We start from the raw sequence: 25314 nt of genomic DNA on the forward strand, positions 1-25314 counted from the left end.
GAAAAACTGGTATCGGTGCATCTCTAGTAATAACCATAAAGATTCATTTAATTCTCGCACAGAGTTCATACCAATGTAGCAAGCAGAAAAGGTTGTCCCGCCAATTATATAAATGGAAAAAGCAGCTCTTGCTGCCTCCATTACACACCGCCCCTCAGAAACTGTCCCCTGTAGACTTACCACTCCGAGGTCCAGCACTAGACCTTTTCCAGGCTAAATGATGCTTGGCAACATACAACCCATTTCCCCAGAGTGCAGGGCTTCATCAACCTGGCACCACTGCAATATGCACGTGAAACACGTCAGAGGCCTCAATTCATCTCTTGTAATGTGCTTTTATGAAAGAATACAGAAAGAGATCAGACAAGGTTGGTGTGCAGTCGTCCAATTTTCCTGTATAGTGGCTGTCAACAAATGTGGTAGACAAGCACCTTGCTATAGCAGGCAAGCATGGACCAAAATGGAGCAAAACATCGCTTTTCTATACAGTTGAACCTGCTTTGCTATTTAAGGACATAGAGTCATGTATAAGCAGAATAAGGCTGTTCAAAGATGGACAAGATGACTGTTCTCCTTTACAGCTTCTTCTGTACCACCTGCTGCATCACAGGACAATGAATGAGGAGTTTTATGGTGTTAATTCATTATCTAATGACCACTTTAGTAGACAGCTGACATGGAACGCTGCAAACTGAACCAGGAAAAAAATGGTGTCACTAGTCTGGTTAAACAATCACAAATATTTTGCTAAGTAAAAAAATAAACTTAAATTTAAATGTATCTATTAGCCTGGAATCCAATTGAATAATAAAAAAGGAGGTCACATTGATGAGACTTTATCATCCTGCTGGCCTGGGAGCTTTTATTCCCTTCACTCCCTTAAAAAGAGAAAAAAGATTTTCTCTATGCAAACGCTACAGTAAAATTTACCCCTAGGAAGGGAATACTGATTCCCCAGTATATAGCAAGGGTCAGAACATAAAACAATAAGCGTCACCCATTCACAGAGCATATGCTAACGCAATGCTAAAAGAAAAACATACTGTATTTGGGCATAATAAACATATTATTAGAGTTTGTACTTTAAGATATTTTTGTGACATTTTTACAAGTTTGCAGTTCCATATTTTTGTAATTGTATTATTGATAGATATGTGTAGATAAGCCAGCCCATAATAGGGCTCATGTGCGCAGGCGCAACTAGGCATAGCATAAAATGTGTCTGTTTTTGCTGCCCCAGCTCAAAGCAGAACTCTGTGCAAATCAAATCTTAACCCTTGCAGTGGGGCTACCCCCGTACTGCACGGGTTAAGTGTTTGTTTTGTCTAGGAGCAAAAATAACAAAGTTATACTATCCCGAACTGAAATCCCGACTGGCTCCTCCTCCACTCCAGTGGTGGAATGCACCTCGGTGTTCTATACACTGTGTAGAACATGATGACTCACAGGACCTTAGACCGCGGGAGACTCCATGGACTGGTCTAAGAAACAAGCCAGGATCGTGGTTTGGGTGAGTTTAACCTTGTTATTTTAGCTCCCTAGCCAAAACGAGCACTTAACTCTTGACGTGCAGGAGTAGCCCCACTGTAAGGGTTAAGATTTGATTTGCCCAGAGTTCTGCTTTAAGAGACTGTCAGCCAGGGACAGAAGAAAAGAATGCAACAACCACCACAGCGCTATGGATGTGAGTAGGAGCCAGCTGAGAACAGAGAAAAGGAAGTAGGTCATTGGCTTCAAGTCTGCTTCTGTTCTTTCCATAGAGACCTCTCACTGGTAGCAGCCATGCTGTGCAGTCTCACTTCTGCCTCTGCAAGGAGAGTCTCGTCCTCTTGCTAAATATCATGTAATGAACAATGTAACAGAGAGAGTAAAATCCCTGAATAGGGTGCAGTTGAAATTAGGTGCTGAGATATGTTGAGGGATAGTAAATCTGTTGATATAGGGGATATAACAATTAACACACAAATGCACCCAACAGAAGAAATGAGAGTCTTGTCATGAAGAAGTGATAGTGATGTGGCACTGTAGAAATATGTGCACCGTATGTAGAAGACTACCATAACTCCAGTTGTTTTCAAATGAAAAGCAGGATAAGCAAAATCAGTGTTTAGAGAGAGAATAGTGTGGTGGTGCCAGGGCCTGAAATGCATCCAGAGACACTAGAGGAACAGATCATGTAACAAAGCCACGTTAGCTTAGCATTACAAAACAAAACAAAACAGTCATTAGGAATTAAAAGTGCTAAAATTACAAGATCATTCATAGGAACTGAACTATATTGGAGAACATTCACATCTACATATGTGAAAACAGGATGGAGGAATTGATCAAACCTGGATCAGACAAAATTGGGAGCAGATTTGCACTGCAACCAATCAGCTTCTCTGTCTCATTTTCAAATCTTACCTGAGCAAAATGAATATTGAAGCTGATTGGTTGCCATGGATTCTGTCGGCTCCAGTTTTGATAAATTCCCCCCAATGTGTTTAACATGAAAATGACTGCTATTTTAGAACACTCAAATGACTTCATGTTCTGAAATCCCGTAGAAGAAATCTAGGCTGCTTTAGCTGGTATTTAACATAGTGCATGCAGATATTTAAAGAGACCCTGTCAGGTTTATAAACAAATTAAACCACAGGTACTTACCTCTCAGGTGGCCAATATCTCCGTTCCTTTTCAGTGTTGCAGCCTCCTTAACCACTTCAAGACCAGGTGTTTAGACCCCCTTCCTGGCCAGGCCATTTTTCAGTATTCAGCGCTGCGATACTTATGTCTGAGGGACGTGTCTGAGCGGACGTCTAGAGACGCCCGCTCAGATCGAGAGAGCTCCTGGCCGGCCGTTTTTTTACTACGGCCGGCCCGGAGGTAGTTAAAGGAGTTGTCCCATCATATACTATCCTGTTATAACATCAGCATTGTAGTAAAAATACATACTAGGGTATTGTTTATAATGAAATCAAAGCTATTTGAAAACATCCCTTTCATGTAGTGAGTGCTGCCTTCCATCCGCCCATCACTTTCAACTAGACATGTGCATTTGGACAAACCTGCAAATCAATGAAATTCAGTTGATTCGGCAGTGCGTCCAAATCTGAAATAAAAAATGTATTATATGCCTGAATATACAAAAATATATTCGGGCATATATAAATCAGTTTGGAGAACGTGCGGCGGCTATATTGGCCGCCTGCGTGTTCTGCGCATGCGGACCGCCATCTTGGAGTGCATGACGTTACATGACACCGCGTGTGTGCAGTGTCAGGGATGTCATACTCATGATTTAGTGCCACCATCTTGGTGTATACCAAGATGTACACCAAGATGGTGGCGCCCAAACTTGTGCATGATGTCACCCAATGCCACTCCTGTGACGCCATGCACTCCACCACCAAGATGGTGGCGGGCGTGCACAGAATGCGCTGACGTGGCCACCACGTGTTCTGCAGTTTCAGATTCGGAGGCTCTTTGCCTATGGCTGTCAGAGTTTTGCAATGCCTCATGGGACTTGCAGTTCTACAACAGCAGGAGAGCCAGAGTTGCCTGCCCCTGCCTTAATATCAAAGCTGGCAAAAGAGTGGCTCATAGAGAAGTATTTATAAACAATTCACGGAGCCAATTGTTCTGCAAAATTGCATGTACAATTGTTGTATGTAAATGGAGGCAAAAATGGATGGTATTAACCCCTTTGTGACGGGAGACGTACAGTGTACGTCCCGTCACAAAGTGGCTAAATGACTGGCCACGTACACTGTACGTGCCGAGTTATATCAGCCTCTGTTATGCTGGAAACTGCTGATTCTCAGCGGTTACCAGTCGTATCTGACAGCTGAAGATAGCAGAGACTCACCTCTCTGCTATTTGTTTTGGCAGCTGTATAGCCTGGCCCAATGTTAAATGATACATTTCAAGAAAAAATAATAATCAAAACTTGCTGCTGTGGAAGAAGCAAAAATGTAAAAAGCGTGTCAGTCATTTAGGAACAGAAACTTAAAACTAGCTCAGTCATGAAGGGGTTAATATATTTTCTTTCCAGGTGGAATGTAATAGCAGTAAAATATCACTTTATGGCCACTAGATGGCGCTAACTACTTACTTCTTGTGCTCCTCGGCTCCATCTAGGGGCCGTAATGTGATATTTTCCTGATATTACATTTCACCTGGAAAGAAAACATATTAATATTTGTTTTTGCCTCCATTTGCACAGAACGCATGTACATGCAATTTCAGAGGTCAATGCACAAGAGTTATAATGCACCATAGTACTGTGTGGTGCCTTGCGACAAACATTTTGTGACATGTCTAATAAATTGGGACGTATTTGTGCATCAGAAGACCATTGATTTCAATGGGCTGCCCTAAATATAAGCGCTCTCCATTCTACCACCAACCCCTCTTACCTGGTAAACCAAGTTATACTTGCCTAAATTCTGCATCCAGGTCCCGCAAAGGGGCCACGGGACCACTACCCCAGCGATGCAGATGTGCCTACGCCAATCGGTCTATCATACTGGATCAGTGACCTTGTCACTGGACAGCCAATAGGAAATGTCCACGCCACAGAGTGCACTCCAAGAAGTACTCCGCTGGGAGTAAACGAGAGACATCTCCGGCCTGGTGTCATGTGACCGCGTCCTTAAGTAAGTAAGAAGGACATATTTACTTACCTAAAAGGTTTTTTTTCCCCTTTCATCATTCAGAGGGGGATGTGAGGGTGCTGTACATTACATAGGAGATAGGCTTTAGGGCTAGTTCACACCAGAACTGCGAGCGTCAGCTCAGCTGCAGTGCAATGCGTTTTGCTGCGATTTTACCGCAATTTATGTGTTTTCGCTAAAAATGGGATTTCAGGTATGTTCCAGTGCGCTTGCATGCGTTTTGATGTGTCCCATTGCGATCCGATTCAGCTAAAATAGGGCAAGCAGTATTTTTTCTGACTGCACTGGAAAGCATTGTGACGCGATTTTGGATGCAGCTGCCAAACTGAAGAGACTGCATCACAACTAGCCCTCAATCAAACGCACATTAACGCAGCACAAAAATCAAACTGGGCCTAGTGGTTCTTGAATCCACTACAAACCTTTTGCACTCTGCTGCTGTCAGCTATTTCAGAAAACAATGCCGCCAGCAGTTCTACCATTAGCAGTACAGTATGAGAACAATAGTCTCATTACAAGATAAGGAAACTATTTTCCCCCTTGGAACTTGGCATACATTTTCAGGTTAATAAGGTGAGGCTGAGTACATCCAAGTGAGCTCATGCCAATGTTCCTATGTGCGGGTAATCGTGCAGCAGCATGTGTGGGGAGCCTCCCCCTACCCGCCTCACTCAGCTATGCATTCTCCCTGATTGACATCAAAGGGGCGGGGCCACCGCCAGACACGCCCACACCACTCCTGGGCTCGCCCCGAGCGCGCATGCGTGTTATTGACAGGCCGGGCCGTCCCAAGGAAAAGAGTTGAGGAGTCCCGGCGGAGCCGCATACTGCCCAGCATTCAGGTGAGATGCCGGGGAACTGGGGGCACACTGGCCGGGGCCCGGGAACTATGGTGAGCAGTCCTGTTGATGCACAGAGTGAATGACAATGGGGAGCCTGTGTGAGCAGGAGGGCACGGGGGGAGCTTCTGAACTTACCTGCTGGGATGGGAGGCGAACTGCACTACGGCAGCTGCACTGGCTGAGCTGACTGACAGCACTTGTATCACTGCACGCTGCTGCTGAATCCCACTGATCTTCTAGGGACATGGGCTGCTTGTGTCAGATCACTTCTATTATCATGGGGAGAGAACTTCCAGGAGCGAGTGCTGCTTGTGTCATAATAGAAAGACATCTTCCAGGGATATGGGCTGCTTGTGTCGGATCACTTCTATTACCATGGGGAGAGAACTTATGGGGACAAGTGCTTCTCGTGTCAGATCACTTCTATTATCATGGGGAGCGAACTTCCAGGGACATGGGCTGCTTGTGTCAGATCTCTTCTATTATCATGGGGTGAGAACTTCCAGGGACAGCTGCTGCTTGTGTCAGATCACCTCTATTACCATTGGAAGAGATTTTACAAAGACATTTACGGCTTGTGTCAGATAACCTCTATTACCATAGGAAGAGATCTTCCATGAACAAGTGCTGCTTGTTTCAGATAACCTCTATTACCATAGGAAGAGATCTTCCAGGAACAAGTGCTGCTTGTGTCAGATAACCTCTATTACCATAGGAAGAGATCTTCCAGGAACAAGTGCTGCATGTTTCAGATAACCTCTATTACCAATGGAAGAGATCTTCCAGGAACAAATGCTGCTTGCGTCAGATCACTATTGTCTTAGGAAGAGATCTTCAAGGGACAAGTGCTGCTTATGTCAGTTCACTTATATTATCATGGGAAGAGATCTTCCACGAACAAGTGCTGCTTATGTCAGATCACTATTACCTTAGGAAGAAATCTTATAGGGACAAGTGCTGCTTGTCACATCACTTATGTCACCATAGGAAGAGGTCTTCCAGGGACAAATGTTTGTATCACATGACTTCTGCAGCTTTAAGATGAGCTCTTCCAGGGACAAGTGCTGCTTGTGTTACACCACTTCTGTCACCATAGGAAGAGGTCTTCCAGGAACAAGGGCTTGTATCACATCATCTCTGCAGCCATATGATGAACTCTTCCAGGGACAAGTGCTGCTTGTGTCCGATCTCTTCTGCTGCCCTGTCCTCCTCCTTATTTCTAAATGACATCATGACACGTCTTCTGCAGTTTTCTTGTAGAATTTCCCATGTATATGTATGAATTGCGTGTTACATGCGCTGTCACATTGCACTGACATTAATTTTCCCTAGCACCCCTGAGGTACTCATTCCGTGCACATGTGTTGCAGTACTCCATGCGTGACATGGCCGATCATTGTATGTCAGGAGTCCATTGATATAGGTTAATAATCTGATCTAATTGAACACAGGTTATCGTGTGGCATGACGCACATGAGTGTAAATTGGCCCTTAGCACCAAGTTGAACTATTGATGGGGATATTGATGAATGATCAGGGACTGATCATTGTTCTGGTGCTGGATGTGGAGTCTAGGTAAGCACAGGGGTCCCGGGAAATCCCTGAGTCTATGTTCACACCTTTGCGTTTGCAATTTTACATTAGGCGTCCACTTTGTGGGATCAGCTTCATGCTGTGGTAATAAACACACCTGTGTTGTTTTTCCCAACATTAGAAGTCACCAACACTCCATGATATGTGCAAGAAGTAGAAGCACTTTTATTGAATTGTCACAAGCGTCATGCAACGTTTTGGGGCCACGCAGGGTCCCTTCTTCAGGGCGACATAGAGACCACTATTAGTCACTATGTAGCCCTGAAGAAGGGACCCTGCGTGGCCCCGAAACGTTGCTTCATGACGCTTGTGACAATTCAATGTTCTACTTCTCGCACATATCGAGTGCTGGTGACTTCTATTATTGACTGTCTCTGACACTGTGCCACCCGTGTTGTCACTTCAAGCACCAATCTTCCGTGAAGGTCTATATGCTGTATGGAGTGCAGGTGACTTTTTGATATTGTTTTTCCCAACATGGCGCACAGGTGTGAACGAGCCCCATAAAATCAATGGCAATCGCCTTGTCTCCGCCAACAACAGTAGTGAAACTTAAACTTTAAAGGTTGACATTCAAATAGCATGGAAGGAAAGTTTTAGGGTAGGCAAACTCCGGCCCTGAAGAAGCCCGAATATGGGCTGTATACCTGCTAGAACTAGGATACCATGCCAGCCACTTGTATAGATATATAAATGGCGTTAAAGGATCTGTCATAAAGCAAAACACCTGTGTGATTAGTCTCTCGCGGAAGCATCCATTCTTTGCTCAAGTACCAAAACTGCTCGGCGGACACTGAGCTCGTTGAGAGCCATTTTATTTTAGCCATTGAAAACAATGGGACTCCTCCTGTTGAGCGTTGTAGCGCTTACAAAACGCTAAGGTGTGAATGGGGCCTTAGGGTTCAGTCATATCATCTGAGTTGAGCAACGATAATCAACTCAACACAGGACAAACTATTGTTTTCTGTGTGTGTGTGATGAAGTACGTTGTGTAGTGCAACTTGCCACATGTCACCACGCACAATGCAGGGCATAGACTTTAATTAAACAGTGCCTTGCGTTGTAATAAAGCAATGCACCACCTCCACACAACCCTCAATGAGCCCTTATGGTTGCCGTGGCCAAAAACCCCAGCCCAGTTTCAGGGGCTGACATGGCAATAGTGGTGAGCCATGTTAGTGTTATCTGGGGAGCGTACACACACATTTACAGCTTGTTGGACAATCCCTTTGCAGTGGGCAGTGCTCGTTCTCTATTCTAGTTTCATAATGACTATCACAGCATGACTATAGCAGCAGTATTAGGGACAGGCATATATCGAAGTGATATGCAACTGAGTCCAGTGCGTTACGAAGCCCTGAGTCCAGTGCGTTACGAAGCCCTGAGTCCAGTGCGTTACGAAGCCCACATATACCTATATACATGCTATACATTGTATGTCATTTTAGACTGGGGTGCCTTGAGAATTTTGCCTACTTTTATAGGGTGGCGTGACTAAAATGAGATTGAGAAACGCTGCTATAGGAAGCACTGTTTACCCCCACATCACTGACCTCTGTGATTGCACAAAGAACACTGCTCCCCTCTCCTCCTTTATCAAATATAGAGGCCCAAATGGAAGCTTGGCTAGGGGTGTACGGTGGGCTCAGAGGATGGTCATCTCATGTCTATAGGTGCAGTTAGATCTTGTATTTTAAGACTGCATGCATCCCTTGGTAGATGAATTGGAATCAAACCTGAACACCAGGAAAACCTCTGAATACGCAATTAAAATACTTCTTTGGGATTGGTTTTACCTGCCACTGGATTTTTATTTCAGTCTATACAGTACAGAGACTTGCACACCCCTGCCAGATAATGCAGCCAACCGGTTGACTGAAAGCTGGCTATGCATGTATAGATTTTCTCTCATAAGCTTGTGAGCTAAACAAGAGAAAACCACTTGATTTCGATATCAATGCTGAACAGTATGAATGGAGGAATCTCCACCTCCATTCCACAGCCACGGCTGCCTGAATACCGGGACAGTAAGTGCATGTGACAGGACGCAGTGACTGTTCGGGTGAGAATTTTGTTGGCATGGCCACCCATGGCTTTAAATGTTCTTATCCTTTAACCAATATTTCATAGAGTAACCAGTCTTATTCAATGAGCGAACCTCTCCTGTCCATTTAGGTGAAAGCGACAAGTTCACTGCATATTCGTCCGCCTCCATTGCTGATACTTGCCACCCTCCAACCTCATATGTTCCAGGAGGGGTTTGAGTCAGAGTTCACACGGGACCAAGAAATGTCCCCATCCACCCTTTCCCACCTGCTTTCTCATGTAAACTCTCAGGCCTTGTGATTGGCCCCTTAGAGGCCTAACTCTGCTATGTGAGAGGAACAGGACACAATTGCATGTTCTTTCCTACCAGAGCTGTGAATTTTTCTCTGTGGGTGAACGGCGCTGCCAGGAAGCATGTGGAAGGTAGGTGAAAGAACCTGAGGGTACCTGCCACTTAGTTACTTTACCCTGAATGAGCAGAGTACATATTGGCTTTAATTACAGTACCCCAGAGCAACCAACCAGTAGTCACTTCAGCACAATTAATTATAATTGGTTGCAGTTAAGAATTATTGACGTGACATTGGCAGAAATATTGTAATAGCATGTTAGTGTGTATAAAAGCCTGACATACATCATTGTGGCTCTCCGATTTACTTCACTTCCTACACTGGCACACGGTTTGATGATGGTATGCAGGCAGGCCTGTGTGGGCCTCGGCTGTTATTTTCATTTCCAGAAATAGTGCTGCAGCTGTGCCTGTCTCTGGCTGCTCTGTGTCATTGAAGGTGAAGCCTGTATAGCATGGCTTCACACAGCAGGGCAGAATTGTTATGGCTTCTCTGAGAATTGTAATAATACAAAAAGCATTTAGAAAAGCACTAAATGCTGGCCGTAAATCTAAGGTATGAAACCAGAATTGTGCAGATTATGCAACATTAACAGAGAGGTCATATACATTGATATTTAGCAACAAAGTGGAAGAATCGCATGTTGACTGAAATGTTCTACATAGATAGAAGGACCTGAGCTGACCTCTTTACCCGCTTCACCCACTCTTCTTCAGATTACTCCCCTCACCACGCATTTTCTCTTAATTCCAGATTTATATATTTTTCTTTTGGAAGTGCCTTTTTAATATGTCCGGCCTCCTACTTCTGGGTTTCTCACTTAGGCTGGGTTCATACCTAGGTGTTTTTCCGCGCTTTCATACTGGCGTAAAAACGCTCAAACAGGGAAATGCAATTATTTTCAATGTGCATGGTTCCCATCTGGGCGGTTTTCCGCGAGTACGAACGTGCGGGGAAACCGCCCCACGCCCAAAGAAGTACATGTACTTCTTTGGGGCGTTTTGGTCGGGCGGTTCCATTGGAATACAGGCAAGTATCCCTCGGAAACGCGCGTTTATCGCACGTTTTTTTTACCGCGAATCGCGGTAAAAAAACAGCGCGAAAAACGTGCATATTCAATCCGCCTAGGTGTGAACCTAGCCTTAAGTGAGAATGACCACGGTAGACTGTGCTTTGGGGCAATCTACCACACATTGAATATGTGCCTCAAAGGGCTGGCTGCAAGAGCCAGGAAGAGACAGCTGGCTGCCGTAAAAAGAGAAGATGGTAGTGCGGGAATTGGTGTGCAGCAGCGAAGTGGGCGGTTTTAAAGCAGGACGACGCTGGATTCACTGGAAGTTTGAGTATTGTAAAAAAGGATAACCCAGTGGACAAGGTAAGAGGGTAGGTGCACCAATACCGACTTTTCGGTATCGAGTACCGATATTCTGCTGTCGGTACTCGCTGATGCCAAGTATCAATACCGGTGCTTCCACTGGCATGGAGCCAGCTTCCCGGGCAATCAGGACACTGATTGACATGCCGCCCGGCTTCCTGATCTCCTGGGAAGCCGGCTCCATGTTTGGCCGGCTCGATGCCAATTGGCCGGGAAGTCGGGCGGTGAGTAATGACCTGCCTCCCAGCTTCCTGATTTGGCTGGGAAGACGTCTTCCCAGCCAATCAGCATGGAGCTGGCTGTTCGGCCGGCTCGTTGTACTCGCCCAAATACTTGGTATCGGCACCAATACTAATTCTCGTGCATCTCTACACGAGGGGGGTGAAGGTCCACTGCTGCAACAATATGAGGAATGTAAAAAACTGCAACAAAAATATGATGACTTCATTGTGGTTTAATTTTAATAAACATTCAGGCTAGTAGGGGCTTTGTGTGGAAACAAATGTCAGTTTTAAGCTTGGTCCAAGGTGACAATGACCGGTGAATAATCCATGTCTTATGCTGATAGTTTAAGTATTAGCTGCCATGTTGTTATATTCTAAATATTTCATTGTTTTGCATGGAGCGGGCAGCTGCTTTTCTCTGCAGCTTATTGTTATCTGCATATCATAATCAGTATCTGTTTTCTGCCTGGCATGCTAAATGATCATTAACTATATCTGCCATATTAATTATTGGCTACAAATGATTGTAATTGCAGTGTGGAAGTCCTTGTTAATGAGATTGTTCATCCTAAGTCAATAATTTGTGTCATCTGTTATATTAAATTACGTTACAAGTGAATGCAATTTTTTTTTGTTCTGGTTGAGCATAGAGGCCAGATATATACAGCTAATTTCTTCTGCATTTGGTATGGAGAAGCTGAAAAGGGTTTTAAATGGTTTTGATGCTTTGCAGAATGTAATTTGTGGTTAAAGCCCAACTCAAGGGAAATTAAAGATTTTGCCTTGAAGTGGGGCTGCCCCTGTACTGCCTAGGGGACAGGAGAAAGCTTTGTTACTTACCTGATCCCGGCTTACCAGGATGTCTGCACTGGTCTCTTCTCCACCTTTGCTCTGTCTGTGGACTGTCCCTCGGTGTCCTCACACATGGAGCCTGCTTTGTACGTGATGACGTGAGTGGGCTTTAGATTGCCAGAACCAAAGAAAGAGGCTGCAGAGACTGGTCTAGGAACCCGGAGGGAGCTGGTGGGAGCGAGGATCAGGTAAGTTGAACAGCTTTTTCCTGTCCCCAGGCATAAACAAGTTGTTAACCTTTTGCAGTGCGGGTACAGCCCCATTACAAGGGGGGAAACTTCTCATTTGGGCTTTTAAATTCTCCTTTTGGAGATCTAAAGTATGTGTAGTTGGTGATCTCCCTAAAGGTGCCCATACACCTTACGATTATCGGGCGAAACCTTTCGTCCGATGATGGAATAGTCGTACGATTTTCCGTCCGATAATCGTAAGGTGTATGGGCACCTTTAGAGTGGCTTATATATTTAGTGCAATGATGTATATACTACACATTTTTTACTTGCATCAATAGCTGCACTAGATTTATTCATTACATTTATTAATTTTTTTAAATTAATGTATTAATTAAATGTTATTTGAATGTTTCAGTTAGTGAGAAAAAGACATTTAATTTTCAGTTGGTACACTTGTAGGTAATGTGACTTTGAATCTCCTTTTCCTGATGAAGCGTAATTGTTTGGGGTGTAAAATGGGTAGTTCGTCGCTGGTCCCCGATTGTGCACCATGGTGCATGATGGTTTACAGCTAAATGATTTTAAGGGAGAATTATGAGGTGAGTGATTTTCACTCCTCCTCATAATCCGAGCCGACCTGTGACAATGAAACTGTCACACGTCGGCTCAGTAGATCGAGCGAATACATACCGTCGCTCACTTCTCGATCTATCCCTGCAGAGAGCCTTGACTGTCACTCACAGCTCCCTGCAGGGATCCCACGCCCCTCCCCTGTCCGAACTGCCAGTGCTGACTGGCGGAACGGACGGGGGAGGGGGCGGGTACAGCTGGCTCTGCCTCTAGATAGGCAGAGCCAGCTGTCAGAATTGTCGGGATCCGTTCCAGCTGCTGCATCTCAGTATACGGCAAGCTGTAGCTCGCGGTATACTGAGCTAAGGGTGACGGGAGGACGCTAGTTTGTGTCCTCCCGGTACCCTTAGGAGAACTATGGGGAAAAGCCCTTACCCCATAGTTCTCCTTTTAACTATGCCTGAAATGTTTTTTTTTTACATTTGAACCAGCTATTTATAAAGCAGGATGCAACAGAACAGATATGAAGACATGAACATGATAAATCTCTAGAGTTGGCCATAGATTATCATCCAGTACATGTATAAGTGCAAACATAGATAGTAACCTTCCTCCCTGCTTTACGTTTTATATTGTCCTTGGAACGCAACCATTTAGCTTTCACTCGGCAATCTGCTTGATTGATCTGGATTATCCTCCAGGAAGTTTGACTACTCCTCCTAGATCCTTCCTACCTGAGTGGCGCACAAAGTTCTTTTCAAAAGTAAACTATGTCTCCAGTTCCTGATAAAATCCCATTTCTACATGTGGAAAGTCAATCATGGCAAAGTGACCACTGCAAGCATGCTAATATTAATTCCAGCTGGAAAAATCACTTGTCCATTCTCTGTCCTTTTTCAATGTTACTTGATTGCAGTGAAGTATTGTGCTACTGGTGAGACCTTTATTGTAAGTAATACAGTCTAAAAATCCTCTTCAATGAAGCACGACTAGAAGGCTATTCACACTGCAACACATTAAAGCACCATATGACTGGTAATTGTTTTATGATGCACCCAGTGTGTTTTATGGTGTACTTGGTTGTCAAACACTGCAGGTGCATTTTTTTTTCATTGTCAGCCCAATTATAATTCATATTCATATAAATGAATAGGTTGCCTTAATGCCCTTAAAGGAAGCAACCCTCCTATTTACTGTATAAGTTTTCATTTTGAGATATTTGTTTGATTGCTTGTCCTGTTAGCAAAATCCTATGGCTGTTGGTCTATGGCAAGTCTATGAAAGAGTACGTCCTCCCCAAAAGCACGAGTTTGCTGAATGTGGCAGATAGATAGATAGATAGATAGATAGATAGATAGATAGATAGATAGATCTATATATATATCTATCTATATCTATAGATCTCATATATTAACATACACTGATCAGCCATAACATTATGACCACCTGGCTAATATTGAGTAGGTGCCCCTTTTGCTGCCAAAACAGCCCTGACCCTTCAGGGCATGGACTCCACTAGACCTCTGAGGGCTTGTTCACACCAAGCGCAGAGCAGGTGCAGACCGGATCAAAACTGCGTCCAATGTATTCCTATGGTATTTTGAGCTCCAGTTCACATCGCAGCGTGCAGATCCAGAGCAGGTGAAAAAACTGCGGCAAGCCCTATTTTACCTGCTCTGGAACGCATCAAAAACGCATGCAAGTGCCTGAAAGCCCATGTTAAACTTGTTAAAAATGTATTTATTTATTTTAACCAAAAACGGCCCGGAACGCATCAAAAACGCGGCACAACCCACTGCACTGCGTGTGCAGAAACCTGACCGGATCTGCCCTGCATTTGGTGTGAACAAGGCCTTAAGGTATGCTGTGCTATTTGATACCAAGCCATCAGTAGCAGTCTTATAAGTTGTGAGGTAGGGCCTCCATGGATCAGACTTGTTTTTGGATTGAGATCTGGAGAATTTGGCGTCTAAGTCAACACCTCAAACTCGTTGTGTTCCTCAAACCATTCATGAACCATTTTTGCAGTGTGGCAGGGCGCATTATCCTGCTGAAAGAGGCCACTACCATCAGGGAATACTATTTCCATGAAGGGGTGTACTTGGTAAGTTTAGGGAGGTGGCACATGTCAAAGTAACATCCATATGAATGGCAGGATGCAAGGTTTCCCCTCAGAACATTGCCCAAAGCATCACACTGCCTCTGCATAAAATACACCTGTATGAATGTATGGGTTTTACTCAAGTCCCAGTGTATGGCCGTTCACACCTGCATATAGCCATTCGTGTCCGTAAGTGGCTGTACGCATAATATACGCCAAAAGTTTTACCTAAACCATGTGCATGAGACCTAAATGACCTTTGTGAGGATGTATGAACCCTGCATGTGCAGTTGTCTGGGTGTTTCCAGTTGCTGGTGTATATCAGTATTAGTGGTATTATCCGAGATATCGAATAACTTGAATTTTTATAGTAAAAAGTTCTTCAGTTTTTACTCAACACTTGTCTTGATTTTTAAAGTCTGTCAAAGCTAGTTCATATTTTGACTAGTTTTTCGTTTTCCAGCTAGATTCAGATTTTTTCTTTGTATTCTAATGGCCTGAGTTGTCATGTCCTAAACAGTGTAGAAATAAAGAACCGTCTTAAATACCTGATTAACTTCTGGCTGCATTCCTGGGTATCTTGTAGCACAGTGATTTGATCTTTTACTGCAGGTAGCTGCGATTTACTGCTGTACTATCTGCACTTTATTGCTGAGATGTTGCCATTCTTTGAATATGTAACACTTAACATTATCTTGGTAACTATATAGCTGTGTATATTGCACTGGAGTAGATACTCTGTGTCCCAGTAGTGTATTGCTCTTAAATGTCTTATTTACTATACTATACTATACTATACATATCTGTCATGTGTCATTTTAGGGTTTGAAGTATATTAAAGGAGAACTATGAGGTGAGTGCTTTTCACTCACCTCATAGTTCTAGCCGACCTGTGGCAATGAGACTGTCACAGGTCGGCTCAGTAAATCGTGAGGTGAGCAAACACATACCGGCGTTCGCTCACCTCTCAATCCTGTCACGGCTGTCTGCCGTGACAGGGGAGGGGCTGGATTCCCCCTTCCTGCTCCGATCCGCCAGTGCTGACTGGCGGAACGGACAGGGGAGGGGGCGGGTACAGCTGGATCTGCCTTTAGATAGGCAGAGCCAGCTGTCAGTCACGCAGCTGGACGGATTCCGGCACAATTGTCGGGATCCGCTTCAGCTGTGGCGTCTCGGTATACCGCGAGCACCTGCTCGCGGTATACTGTGGCGTCTCAGTATACCGCGAGCTACAGCTCGCGCTATACTGAGCCTAGGGTGACGGGAGGACGCTAGTTTGTGTCCTCCTGTTACCCTAAGGAGAACTATGGGGAAAATACTTAACCCCATAGTTCTCCTTTTTTTAATATATAATTTTTTTTTAAATGGACAGAACAAGGCAATGAGGACTACTAGGGCTACAGATGACTGATGGGTTAAAACCTCTTTGAGAGTTTTTGGTGTAAGCATGATATTGGTTGCCTGTTCTGGAGAGAAGTGACAAGCAACAAGTCCTTTCAGCTAGACTGTTTTTATCATTGACGTGTGGGGTCATCCCTGATTCCTGCCATTTTTCTTCTTGGGTTGTGTTCCTGAAATCTGGATTTTTTTAATGCATCATCCCACTTTACCCTTAAAGATAAATCGTACTGTAAGTGCTGTGCCCAAAAGGCAAGCAGAGGACAAATGACTAGTCACCATTATTGCCTGAGGACTCCATACAGCTGATTTTTGTTCTTGTTAGACTGACTCACCATGGCTTGTTCCAGCTTGATAGAGGCAGGACTTTTCTTCCTCATGTCAGAGCTGCCCTCCAATGACTGGTGATCTAATGATTGTTGGGGTAATATGCAAGAAGCAAAAGGAGAGGTGGAGGGAGCACAAGCTTGCATAATAAATAAAGCAGAAGCAGGTAAATGCTTGCAGTGCAGATGCTCGGTTACAGCTTCCTCTCCGGCAGGGATAACTGTGGCCAGCACAGTAGTGGGATAACTAAGGCCCGGTTCACACCTGGGCGTTTTGTAGCGCGTTCCTACGCTCTGCAAAACGTTCAAAGACCGAAATCCCATTATTTTCTATGGGTATGGTTCACACCTGGGCGTATTACAGGCCGTATGAACGCGCTACAAAATGCCCTCCACCCAAAGAAGTACAGGAGCTTCTTTGGGGCGTTTTTGTCGCGCGTTTCCATTGGGATACAACCAAGTAGCCCTCGGAAACGCACGTTTTTTTTACCCCGAATCGGGCGACAAATGCGCAAATTCGATACGCCTGGGTGTGATCCCAGCCTAAATCTCGATTTTAATCTCCTAAGTCTAGCAGTCAAACACGGCGGCAGCAGCACCTTCGATAACCTCAGACTGCAGGTCACAGCTATATGGCTATGGAGCAGGAGAGTCACATGTCGGGGAGTATACTGCTGTTTTTCATTCAAGGCAAAACAAAGCTTTTTTCGTAGGGTACTACTTGGGTATTACTCTGTCACTGATGATTTGTCTGAATCCCCAAAAGGCAGCTTCTGTAAGAGGATGCATTTTTGTTTTTTTGGAATGACACCCCCTGTTGTTGAGGCTGGGTGGTGTTGATCCCATTGCTATCGAGATTCAGCAGTGTTCGGGCCAGCAACCTCTCACTCAATCTGGCTACAGAGGGAGTAATTCTACAGGGACAGAAGGCCCCTTTAGTGATTCATATCTAACAGCAGAATCACCTGTCTGACATGGGCCTTAGTCTTGCGATATCTGGAGTGAGATTAGGTGATGCCACTACTGTGCCGCTTGCTGGAGAGGAATCTGCACTGCATGCAACTCCCTGCTCTGCCAATGCTACCTGCATTCTGTGGATCTGTGTTTTCTGTACTTCTATTTTTTGGATATTTGCCCACCATTCATCTACCCCAGTCTTTGAGAAATGGGGGGTCAGCTCTAACATCAAGAAGCAAATCCCTGCCTCTACCAAGATGGCTTCCTCCACACAGAGACACAGTGCGGAACAAGACCTGATATTTCAGTAATGGAGAAAAGATCAGCCGCAGATACCCTGCAGACAATACTTATGACTAGTCTTTTGCTCTCTGCCTGCCATTTTTTTTTCTTTGTACAGCACTCCTTAAAGTAAAGCTTCAGAATACAAAATATACAGAATTATCAGCAAAGCTGCACAACAGTATTTAAAAGTTGATTCCAGCTTTCTGTTCTGGTGTTGCTTCCTCCAGCCATTTCCCATGTCACTATGCCAAGGAAAGAGGTCTCTTCTGATCTCTTGAAAGAGAAGATCTACTGATTGCTTCAAATACTTTATTTACAGTTTACAATGGTATTAATGTTCAGCTATGACAATGGCATGTTCTATAATTGCTGTAGTGGATGTGTGAAAAGGAATGCTCAGCCTGTAGGTGTGTATGAATTTGTATGTTGGCTACAGTCCAGTAATAATACAGGGAGGTAAGTTTATTCCCCGGGGGAACATACTTGCCTTTCTGTTTTAGGGGTCAGAGGACGTGTAGTGTGGGCACCAGTGTCAGCAGCTGGAATATCTGGCAGCACCTCTTACGTTCTTGCTGTGTTTCTCTTAGTAGGAGCCTTTTTTTAGCCCAGTGAGTTATCACAGACTTTCTCCGAGGCTTTGCATACTGTACTTGCTGAGCTCTCATGTGACGTTGAACAATCTGTTACTTTGCATGATAGAGCAGGGAGTGAGTATGGGCTGACAGTGACATAAGTAGGTGGCAAGGTTTCAATTTGATACAATGTCTATAAATGATTTTTTGTTTGTTTTTATGGTACGCCCCAGTCAAAATTGGAAATGAAAGGAATTCAGCTTACCTGCTTTAGGGCTTTAGTTTTTCATCTAGTCATAGCTGTATTCCATCAGCTGCTACCCCACTCCATTTCTTGGTGATCTATGAACCTGTTTTTCTCTTTTTGTAATGCAGAAGAGGAATGCACCCACAGAGGATCAGAAAGTCTGATGTATCTGAGAGTGTCGGTTCAGTGCAGTTGCAACCCTGCAGACACTGATCAGATATAAAACTGCCCTGAAAGCTTAAAGCTAAAGTCCACTGTTTGAAAAAAATATTAAAAGCAGATTTTTGCATTCATTATTTTTTACATTGGAGCCAGTAAAGGATTGCAACTGTGATTAGTGGATCGCAGGTACGATGCTCTGGTTCTTGCAGATTCTTGAATGGACTACAAGTGCAGTGAGGTCAACTCACTTGTAGTCCTTCAAAAACTACCCCCCACAAAATCCCTCTGTCGCCTTGAGTGATGGAACTTATAGATTCTCCTTGAGATATGCCGATACCGAGTATTTGGGCAAGTACTCGCCCAAATGCTCCGATACCCTGATACCAGAACTTCCTCTGACAGGCAGAGCTATCCTCTGACCAGCAGGGCCACGAGGTAACATGGAGCAGGCTTCCCGGCCAATGAGGAAACAAGGCTGCGGGTAATAACGCGCCCTCCGGCTTCCTGATTGGGCTGGAAGCCGGCATCCCAGCCATAACAGCATAGAGCCGGCTTGTCAGGCAGCGGGTAATGACACGCTACCTGGCTTCCTGATTGTCTGGGAAGCCGGCTCCATGCTAGCGGAAGTACCGGTTTCTATACTCGGTATTGGCGAGTACCGAAGAATAAATATCAGTACTTGCACTCGATATCTAAAAAACGGTATCTGTGCATCCCTACTAGTTTCCCCATTCACAGAATCTGCTAAAGGCTCTTACCCCATGATTCAGGTTAGAGGGAGGGGTTTTATGATTTGACCTTGTTTCACCCTGAATATGGGTTCAACATGAAACATGGTCCAAAAGGTAAACTTGGCCTTTAAGGGTGAATTCACATCAAATGCATTCTCCCAGCGCAGCCCCAGCACAAGACAAGGCAATTTGCCTTATCACCAGTGGGCACCATTCACACCACCGGATTGTGTTGTGTGCTAAATAAAGTATCACATAGAGTACTTTTTTTCAAGTGTAAAAGTCGATGTCCCAGGATGGCGGCTGGTATGAATAGGCCCTAAATCTGACTGATGGTACATTAGGGTTTGCACAGTAGAGATGTCAGAGAGCAGATCCACCTCTACACATGCGAGTTGGTCTCTGGATTCTGGCTGCAGTGCATTACGAAAAGTAGAGAAAGGTAATGTGAATAGAATTTGTTACTTTAGCACAGTTGCGGTGTTTCCTTGATTTGGATTAGAAACATGCTTTATTGATCTCCCTAGGTCAGCCTTTCTCAACCAGGATGCCTTCTGGTTGCCTCAGAGGCTCCTCCAAAATGTTTGCACAGCGTCATGCATTTCCATGGTGCAGTAGCCAGCCTCAAGCCATGGATGTCAATTACACGAATCCAGGGAGGATGGGATCCATTCAGAACAGGACAGAAGTTCTCCTCCACCACCCGCCCTCTGCAGTGCTGCTGCAATTGTGTATTCTGATGTGAAGGGGGAGGACTCTGGTGTGGGGGGTCTGTGATGTAAAAGGGGGGCTTCTGATGTGAAGGGGGAGTACTCTGGTGTGAAATGTAGGAGGGGGTCTGTGATGTAAAAGGTGGGCTTCTGATGTGAAGAGGGCCTACAATAAATATATTGTCATTTGTTTTATAAGAAGTTGTTGTCATCTCTACATACTACTATAAAATGCTTCCCTGTTTTATAAATACACTTTTGTGCTTCCGGGGCCTTTAATAATGCATTATTCTTGCACTGTTGAATAATAATCCCTGAAATCTTCTTAGGGCACTTTGTTAGTGTTTGCAGTTTCTTTTCTCTCTTCTGGCAGAATTCAGCATATTCTGCAGCTCTGTCACAGTAATGTGGTATCTGGCTTTTTTCACACTGGATTAACCCGTGTGAGCTCTTAGAATGCCATTTGAGCAGTTACACAAACAATAAGGAGGCGGAGAAGAGGTGTTACTTAAATGGGGGCGCAATCCTAGACTTCCGCATAGTTCATGCATGCAACTGACACTTGAGGAAAGAATGTTCATTTTCTCAGTCTACAATGAGCTGCTGATGGATCGGAAACTGACACCTTCATAGTGAGGATCTGTATCGCTGTGCACCATTTTCATTCCCCTGATTGGATGAAGCAGCGTCTGGATATCACGGGGAGAAATCATATCTATTGCTTTGCTTGTGTATTCCAACGAGCTATGTGTATTTGGTTTTAACCCTCTTGTTACTACTTAATGTAGCCCCCATCACCTTTTGTGATGTGGCTACTAGACATTTAGTGATAGCCAGGGCTGTAGACAGCTTGGCTGGATTTGTAGTGGCAATTATCTGGTTAATCCCAGGTGTCTAGCCTTGCCTGTACCCCCCCTGGGTGGAGTGTGACTTATTGTGGGGCAGCCAATGAAAGCTACTGTAATGTATGTAGTGCTCTACCAAGATTCATGATCAAAACTCCTTCAGGGCAGCTCAGTGGCTTAGGGGTTGGAACAACTGCCCTACAGCACCCAACTCCCTGGTTCAAATCCCGCCTAGGACACCTTCCACAAGGGTTTGTACAGTACCCTGCTCAGTACAGCAGCCAATCACTGGGCTTCTGCAGTGGTGCATGCTGGGATAGAGTACATATATATTAGTGGGATCTGCCATGTGCTCAGACTAGCGGGGACCAGCCATGAAATAGGGCTGGGTCCTGTTCAGCCTGCCCCCCAGGCTAGGCCGAGGCCTGGGGATGGGCATGGGCTGGTGTGAGGGAAAAGGTTTCCCGGATTGAGGATCTGCATCGATCCTGTCTGTTACATCAGTGGCTATCTGCTGTCTACCAGGTGGATTTGCACTGATACATCTGCAAAGCCTGGTGAGTCTGGAGCTTCTGATGGTTACCCCTAGACACCTAGAACCCCAATACCCTCTCTCCTCAGTGAATGTGTTCAATAAATCGTTATCATTTTACTACCCGAGTGGATATCAGTTTATGGGCGGTTAATGCTATCAGGCGGGCAGTCGAAGATCATACCCTAGACCAGGGGTCAGCAACCTTAAACACTTAAAGAGCCATTTGGACCCATTTCCCACAGAAAAGAAAACACCGGGAGCCACAAAACCCTTTTGACATCTAAAATGAAGATAACTCGGCATATATCATTTTTTACCTTTATGCTATGTAATAAATGTATATATGTATATGTGGGCTTAGTAACGCCCTGGACTCTGGGCTTAGTAACGCCCTGGACTCTGGGCTTAGTAACGCACTGGACTCTGGGCTTAGTAACGCACTGGACTCTGGGCTTAGTAACGCCCTGGACTCTGGGCTTAGTAACGCACTGGACTCTGGGCTTACCTGAGACCCTGCAGAGCACATCATAGATCCCGCACAGCCCATCTGGTTGCCCACCTGAGGCCTTGATCGGAGGGAAGAGTGGATAAAGGAAGCCATATGGGAATTCCTGGGAGTGCTTAAAGGAGAACTATGAGGTGAGTGCTTTTCACTCGCCTGATAGTTCTAACCTTCTAACCTCTAATTATGGGAGACACATCCATTAGGATAAAGTGGTAATTAAATGACGTAGCCACAAGGACTTTGTTTATTTTGTCACCACAATAGACCAAGAGAACCGGTCGGTTACCATGCCAGATCCCAGGTTCTACTGGTAAGGAGTAACAGGACTGCTGTACTATGTTTGAAACGTGTGAAAAGATGTGTGCCCAGAGAGAAGGACTCCTCTTCTTCTTTTTTTTTTTTTTTTTAGATCACCTCTGTGAAAATCTCCAAGTTTTCTACTTCTTTTTTTTTCCTTTTTGACTGGTGTAGTATAAAAAGTATAAGTGAGGCACTTAGATGAATATTTTTGAAACATAACTAAGAATTGAACCCAGGAGTTAGGACTCTTTGCTAGATCACTCCTGAGAACTGCAACTACCTCTAATTTATGAAGTAACCAAGATTTGTGGCCAGAAGTCAGGACTCTGTACAGATCACTTCTGTGTTTAGTGGCATCTACTCTCAGCCATCTAGGAGAGACTAGTGATCCCTCTACTGCTCTGGACCAGGATGAGGATGATGTATAGTAATTACAATGATTACTTTGCCACTTTCTTCAAGCAAGTATGTACCTGGAAGTAAGGATTGCTCACACTCAATGCTTCTTCCAAGAATTGATGTTTGCTTTTTGGGGAGTAAGAACTCTGCCTTAGATCACTTCCTAAGTATCTCCCAGCACTCTTTGAAAATGGAGAGTGCAAGTCACAATACGTTGGGGAACTTTTTACTACTGGCCAAAAACAAGAAGAACCAATTTTTGTTTCTTTTTGTGCTTTCTAGTTGTCTGTTGTTCCTACTCATTTTTTTATTTTTTGGGAACAATGAACCTGAACTTTCATCATTGCTACCTGTTTGATACATATGGTATGTCATAGATAGATAGATAGATAGTATAGGAATACTAATTTGCTGCTTCGGCTGAGGCAGGGTGTACATAGTTCTTCAGGACTACATGTCAAGACGGTCCCGGTGGGGACTGCAACCTACTTCATCTGTCGCTTGGATTTCGTGTCCAGAGTGTATTCCAGCTGTAATGTGCGACACCCGCTGAACATGCTCTCTACAGCTAAAGATAGGGTTGTATGCAGTGAGAACAGAGTTTCACTCTCTTGGGAGTCAGGCTCTGGCCTCTTGTACATTAGGATGTAACGTAGTCACCAGATGTGTATTTGTATATACTTTGATAAATACCAATGGTATATAGGATGTAGGTATAAGGTAATGTCACTGAGATGTGTATGTGCTGCTGTTCTTTTTCTTCTCGTTTGACAGGAGCGATGTGAGGACCGGATGAGCAGTTGTAGGATGTTCAGTGATAGGATATAGTATAGGGATGTAGTCTATAGGAATAGGATAAGTACTGTTTATGTTAGTCAGATAGAAGTAGGGCTCTACTTTTATGCTAACTGCGGTAGTCTTTTTTTTGTCAGAGTGTCTGTCACAAGATGGCTCATGGACAGCCTCTAGTCTACTACTGTATTGTTATTGATGTAACATGGTGATGTTTTCCAAAAATGACACTTGACACTATTTTGTTGAAAGGTTTAACCCTTTCCTAGCCTCCGTTCTCCATCCAATGGTTGCTAGAGTACTTGCTCTCGGAGGAGAGTTTCTTTGGGTTGCCAATGCTCCAGACTCCGAAGACGTAGTCTTTGAAAGGCAGGGGTGAGTGTAGCCCCCATCACCTTTTTGTGATGAGGCTACTAGACATTTAGTGCTAGCCAGGGCTGTAGACAGCTTGGCTGGATTTGTAGTGGCAATTATCTGGTTAATCCCAGGTGTCTAGCCTTGCCTGTACACTAGGGCGGAGTGTGACTCTGTCTTATTGTGGGACAGCCAATGAAAGCTACTGTAATATATGTACAGTACAGAAGCCAATCACTGGGCTTCTCTCAGCCAGTGGTGCATGCTGGGATAGAGTACATATATTGGTGGGAACTGCCATGTGCTCAGGCTAGCTGGGATCAGCCATGGATTAGGGCTGGGTCCTGTTCAGCCTGCCCCCCAGACTAGGCCCGAGGCCTGGGGGTGGGCATGGGCTGGTGTGAGGGGAAAAGATTTCCCTGAGGCCTCCAACATGGAGGAGGCCTGTGAGACTGAAAGAGGAAGAGAACCGGGACCAGTGCAGGACTGAAGTGGACTTCAGCAGCATGGTCGGTGTCTTTCCTGATTGAGGATCTGCATCCATCCTGTCTGTTACATCAGTGGCTATCTGCTGTCTACCAGGTGGATTTGCACTGATACATCTGCAAAGCCTGGTGAGTCTGGAGCTTCTGATGGTTACCCCTAGACACCTAGAACCCCAATACCCTCTCTCCTCAGTGAATGTGTTCAATAAATCATTTACTTAGCATTTTACTACCCGAGTGGACATCAGTTTATGGGCACCAGAAGTGGGCGATTAGTGCTATTGGGCAGGTAGTTGAAGATCATACCCTAGACAGACTAGAAGTGAACCGGGCACTGATATGCTTCTGATATAAAAATGTATTTTACTTGTAGCTGCAAGATCATTTTCTTCATATCTTTGGAACTGAAAATAAAGCATGGTGATAGTACAGCCTACACGCACAGTACTCCAGTCCATTATCCAGGTATTGCTGGAGTGCACTTCTCCACCTCAATACCTTTTGTTGGTAATCTGGTGGTCTGAAAACCGCTAAATGTGATGTGGGAGAGAAATTCACAAACACACCCACTGCAGGCTCCTCGGCTCAATACCTGGACGTTTTTTATAGTGACCAATCAGATTCTAACCTTAAAGTCAAGCTCTGAGTAAAAATGTTAAAGCAGAGCTCTAGGTAAAAATGTTCTTAACCCTTGCAGTGGGGCTACCCCCAAGGGGTTAACTGCTCCTTTTTGTGTAGGTCCAAAAAAGTTATACTCACCTGATCCCTGCCAGGCCCCTTCCCCTCCGCTGCAGCGGTCTAAGGATCCTCGAGTCCTCACGTCCAATACACTGCATGGGAAGTGAGGAAATTCTAAAAGGGAATGTGATTTTTTCGGAAAACTCCATTAATTCCACAATCAAAAAAGTTTCGAATGACTTTCTACAA

At 44.6% G+C, this 25314-nt stretch overlaps 1 protein-coding gene across 2 annotated transcripts in view; it reads left to right on the top strand.

The window, feature by feature from the left end:
• Positions 1-5412: 5412 nt before the first annotated feature.
• MYO1C (myosin IC) overlaps positions 5413-25314 on the top strand; it is a 139693-nt gene continuing 119791 nt past the window's right edge. Inside the window, exon 1 of one of the 2 annotated variants that reach the window (XM_018573875.1) lies at positions 5413-5500. Coding sequence is in view for 1 of the 2 variants with exons in the window: in XM_018573860.1 (XP_018429362.1) it covers positions 5506-5550 (45 nt within the window). In the remaining variant the exon portion in view is untranslated. Of the gene's footprint in view, positions 5551-25314 lie in introns of both variants that reach the window. The other variant, XM_018573860.1, reaches the window with a different exon arrangement.

Source organism: Nanorana parkeri, unplaced genomic scaffold, assembly GCF_000935625.1.
Source record: "Nanorana parkeri isolate BGI_ZX_2015 unplaced genomic scaffold, ASM93562v1 scaffold48, whole genome shotgun sequence".
NCBI lineage: Eukaryota > Metazoa > Chordata > Amphibia > Anura > Dicroglossidae > Nanorana > Nanorana parkeri.